Source organism: Drosophila sechellia, unplaced genomic scaffold (genome assembly GCF_004382195.2).
Source record: "Drosophila sechellia strain sech25 unplaced genomic scaffold, ASM438219v1 Y_17, whole genome shotgun sequence".
Classification (NCBI taxonomy): domain Eukaryota; kingdom Metazoa; phylum Arthropoda; class Insecta; order Diptera; family Drosophilidae; genus Drosophila; species Drosophila sechellia.
The window spans coordinates 35,388-40,719 of NW_022611376.1; the positions used below are offsets into that span (position 1 = coordinate 35,388).

Here is a 5,332-nt window from a genome sequence, read left to right on the forward strand (position 1 = left end):
GAGCTAGTTTGTTCATCCATGTTGCCACGTCCACTCTAACGCCCTAATGCCGCCGAACCGGTTACTTCCACACTTTGAAACAAATTTGAATTTCTTCTCATTTTATTCCACAATGTCTACCGATATCCCAGATAAATGATGAAATTTTACGTTCGCATTCACACTATATTAGTGTTCGTATTTACTATCAATTATTATTCATTATTACCTGTTGCACAACTAGCTTATGTTTTATCTCTACAGTAGGCATATGAGATAGCATCCGTTTTAATGTTTCATTAGTCTTTTGAGCCTCACCCAGTTTATTTTTTATGTTAGAGTTTTCTATTGACTGCTTTAGGGACCGTCTGTTTAAATAAATAATATACGAATATATATTAAAAAATTTAAATGATATAGCTTAGACTTACTTTTGAAGTAGTTGGAGTTTTTCAAGTAGTTCGAATTTCTTAGGATCTTCGCCTTTTAATATTCGCCACCGGTGTACTCCTGTTGGTGTTCTTGCATCTTCAGTTAGAGCTCGAATACGAATATGTTCTTGATTAAGAGCACGCTGGAGTCGTACAATTTCCTTTCTCATGTCAGCAGTACTTTTAATTGCATGTTTAAGACATTCACTTTCAGTGTGAAGATTTGAAATCTCTTTTTTCAGTAATCTAATATCTTCTACACGTTGATTATATTGTGTTGTACCATTATCAAGGGCATTTTGTGCAATTTGAAGCTTTTCCTTTATAACAACAATCTCGTCATTCCGTCGTACCATTTGCAATCCAACTAGGTTACGTTCCTTTCTCATTTCTTCTAATTCGTGCCCCATTTTCATAAATTTTAGTTCATCGTTTGATATTGTCTTTGCTAACATTTCATTTTTTGCTTTCATTTCCCTCATATCCTTACGTAAGGCAGCCACTAAGTTTTCTTTATTTTTAAGGTCCGATTGGAGTTCTTTTATATAATTATTAAGATGTTCTATTTTCAAATTTAAAGAATTTATTTTTACTTCGTTTGCGCTTATTTCAGTTGTCAATTGCTGAATTTGATGTCCTGATTTCTATAATTAGTTAAAAAAGATTTTATATCAATAGTTTTATAGAGGCAAATGAAAAACATACAAAAGTTTTGTACAAAATAAAACATTATTCGCGACAAATTTTTATTGTAATATTCCTTATTTAAGATCACACTGGCATAAAAATACTGCAGTATTTTTAATTACTGTACATTTTTATTTGAGTATCTTGGACCGTATTTCCAGATATTAACATAATATTAAGATTTTCTCATGCTCGCTTTATAATGCATAAAATGGACAAAGTATTTGTGATGATCTTACTGCTTGAAGAATTCTAAAATTGTCCCGCTCCTGAGTTGTATTTTCTAAATTACGCTGAAGCATCATTTTCTCAGAATGCACTGACTCCAACTGTTTTTTATAACTGTGCACTTCCCGTTGTTTTTCGTGTAACTTTTCCGTGAGATCATTAACTTGGCTAGTCTTCAGAGAGATTTGGTCTGAAACGAAATATTTTTAAAGATATTTTATGTTAATAAGGGTTGTGCCATATTATTCAGTTATTAAAATGCTCGGTCTGTCCTTCTTTCCTTTCAGCAAAACCAAAAATTGTCATTCGTTTACGTGCCAACTTTGGAGACATAGTTAAACTTTATGGCACCCGAGCTGTGCATTTGCCAAAAACTTTTTGCCCCGCCCAAAGGAACTATTTATTTTGGTAAAGGATAATATTTAGATTCAAATAAAGTCCGTTTCATTAAATGGCTTTAAATTCTGAGTACATCCAAGTTCTAAAGCAAGTGACAAAAAAAAAACACATCGATTGGCGCGACCGGTTGATAAGCCTTAATTTAGGTATCAAGACTTTACACTGAGCGACATAATGGCGATTTAGTAACTTTGTGTTTTGGTATTTTCTCACCCAATTTTTCTTCTCAAAGACATCCATCTTGGATGGATAGGGTAGGGTATTAGTAAAAATTATACTTAAATGGAACTATATGCTCTTTCTTTGGTCAGGACACCCATCAGTTGGCTTTGCAACCGCTTTTTGTGGATCACACATACTTTCCACGAATTTTCTTCTGCTTTCATCAGGTTCTTAATTCTCGGAATCCAGTATTTCGACCGGATGAGGCGCACCATTAACTGGTTACCACCATGGAGAGTTATGCGATGAGTGAAATTCGCAAGGAGGCGAGAAAGCAGGCAGTTATACGGAACAATCACTGGATGCCGTTCATTGTATTGAAGGCTTTCGGAAGCCGACACACGGCCGCACGCCCTGATCAGTCCCTGCGTATCTAGAAACGGGTTCATGCTTAGGATGGCACTTGAATTTGACACTAGACGCTTTTCACTTTGACAGTGATATTCCACAGGGAATTCTCTGCCCTGAGTGTTCCAAATTAGGAACCGCTCGGCGTCGGCGATTTCAGTGGCCAGCAAATGCACATCAGATGGAGATATCTGCTTCCTGCACCGCTGAATGATGCGATGAACATAAGCAAGGACTCGTAGAGCTTTCTCTAACTTGGAGAAACGTGCCAACCACTCTTCAGAAGGAGCTTTTGCGAGATGGACTTTTAGAGCACCCTTCTCCAGGTCTGTCACCGGAGCGTTGTCGACCTGAGTTGGCCATTGGTTGCGTGGATTTTGCAACCAAGTCGGTCCGTGCCACCATAACTGGCTATCGGCTAGATCTTGGAGGGAAGCTCCTCTACTTGCCAGGTCTGCTGGATTATGCTCAGATTGAACATGAGACCAATTTTCTGTTTTTGTGGCCTGGGCGATCTTCGTCACCCTATTGGCTACAAATGTGGTCCACTGGCACGCTGGCTTGCTTAACCATGCAAGCACTATCGTGGAGTCCGTCCAACAGTAAAGTTCGGAGTTAATCGTAGGCATCTGCGGAATGATGGCTGCAGCCATTTCGGAAAGCAATAACGCTCCGCACAGCTCCAGTCTTGGGAGCGAAACCGTTTTGACTGGTGCTACCCGGGTTTTCGCGGTTAGGAGTTGCACCATAATGGTGCTGCCCACTTCTACGCGGACATATATTGCCGCCCCATAAGCCTTTTGCGATGCATCGCAAAATCCATGATGCTCGACCTTGAAATCTGGATTAAACGATAGCCAGCGTGGAATGCGTATCTGCTCTAAAACCGAATAACTTTGGAGAAAATTAAGCCATCGCTGAAAAAGCTCATTTGTAATGTTTTCGTCCCACCCAAGCTCCTGCAGCCAAATCTCCTGCATGAAAATTTTAGCTCGAACGATAAGCGGCGCTAACCAGCCTGCAGGGTCGAACAATTTGGCAATTTGGGACAGGACTTGGCGTCTTGTAAAGGACGTTTCGATAGCCAACTCTGGCGGGATGAAGAAGAATTCGTCGGAGGTTGCTTTCCAGCGAATACCGAGGGTTTTGGCAGTACTTTCTGCATTGATCTCGAGAAAATCAGTATTTAAAAGATGGTTGCTCTGAATGGCCGCTAAAACTTCCTTTTGGTTGGAGGTCCATTTCCTCAATGGAAATCCGGCGGAATTCAGAGCGTCTCGGAGCTCTTGCACCATGAGCTGAGCTTCTTCCGTGGAGTCCGCTCCGGCTAGAACATCATCCACATACATGAAATTTCGAATGACATTGCTAGCTTTTGGATGGTACTCCGATGGCCAGGAAAGGCGCGCAATTGACTCCAAAGGTTACTGTTTTCAATTCGAAATCTCTGATTTCCCCTCTATTGTTACGGAAAAGTATTCGCTGGAATGGAGTGTGTTTCGGACCTACCCAGATCTGCCGATACATTTTTTCGATATCGGCGCTGAACACGTATCGAAAATAGCGCCACTTCAGAATTTGAATGGTCAAGTCGGACTGTAAGACAGGGCCAGCATGAAGGATATCATTTAAACTGGTACCATTCGATGAAGGGCTGGAGGCATTGAATACTACACGGAGTTTTGTAGTCACGCTTTCCGGTTTTAAGACGGCGTGATGTGGCATATAATAGGCGTTGCAATCATGCGTAGGAAAAACTTGTCGCATGTGCTTTAAGTCGAAATATTCCTGGATCACCGAATCGTATCTCGCTTTCAAGGCCTCATCTCTTTTTAGACGCTGCTCATTTCTTCAGAACTGAGCCAACGCGAAAGACGTAGAATGCCCTAGCCCGGAACCGATATGTTATGGGTCGCGAAAAATAACGAAATATTTGCCGCACTCGTTTCTCGTGGTCTTTTGAAGAAAATTCTTCTCGCACATGGAATCGGATTCTTTTAGCAACTTTGTTGGTATATCCTCCACCTCCCAAAATTTTGTGAGGAGTTTGTCCAGTGAATTATCGTACGCTTGGGAGATCTGTGTCGAAAAGAGGAAAAAATGCTTTGGGCTGAGGCTGACACTGGCCCAGTTAGTACCCAGCCGAAAATGGTCTCTTGCCCCAAGAGAGAGCCACAGATGTTGGTTTTTGCTCCACTCAGAAGCACCGAAGGCAGAATGTCGGCTCCGATAAGTACATCTATTTGTGCGCTCTCATAGAATTTTGGATCCGCCAGTGGAAAATCGGGAAGATCCCGAAGGAAATTTTGCGGAATTGGGTAGGAAGGCAGATTTCCGGCTAGTTGAGGAAGGACACAGGCCGACGCCTCCAACTGCAACGCGGGCCTAGTCGGAGATCGGATGGTGAAACTGCAGAGCTTCTTGGACTGAGCAGCTACTGTTTGGTTTAAGCCCGAGACTCGGGCTTGAACCACCTGGAATGGCAATCTAATTAGATTGAACAGTCGCTCGGTTATGAATGTCGCTTCTGATCCGGAGTCGATCAGGCCGCGTGCCTTAAAGTTAGTGCCAAGATGGGAGATGTTGATTATGGCAGTGCCAAGAAGGATAGCTCTTGAGCCAGTGGCGAAATAATTTTGAACACCGGCTTGCTCATTTGGAACGAAATTGGCCTGATTAGCGGAAATTGGCCTTGCAGGATTTGAAGGGCTTGAATTGGTGGAACAGAGGTTGTTTCGGTGCAACAACGTGTGATGCCGGCTACGACAAGTAAAACAATTGTGCGTGCTTTTGCACTCACGAAGCTGATGTCCCTTTGCAAAGCAGTTTAAGCATAACTGCTTCCGTTTAATGTAGGCTGACCGGTCGTCAACCGACATTTGGAGAAAACGCGGACATACACGGACAGGATGGTTCTCCTTGTTGCACAAGTCGCCACTTTTCGATTTTGGAGCCACTTTCGTGTCATAGGAATTTAATCTTCTAGAGGGCCCACTTGTGTTTATCGCTTTGGAATGCGACTGACTTGGTACGGACGG

The 5,332-nt window shown here is 42.2% G+C and overlaps 1 protein-coding gene across 1 annotated transcript; it reads right to left on the reverse strand.

Moving 5' to 3' along the window:
* Window positions 1-208: 208 nt before the first annotated feature.
* On the reverse strand, window positions 209-1,658 carry LOC116803407 (cilia- and flagella-associated protein 58; the record flags this gene model as incomplete). Its single annotated transcript, XM_032727140.1, has 4 exons — window positions 1,640-1,658; window positions 1,337-1,515; window positions 411-1,054; window positions 209-347 (listed from the first exon to the last, which is right to left on the reverse strand). Coding segments are annotated over exons 1-4 (981 nt in total), but the record flags the coding sequence as incomplete, so codon positions are not given.
* Window positions 1,659-5,332: the final 3,674 nt, after the last annotated feature.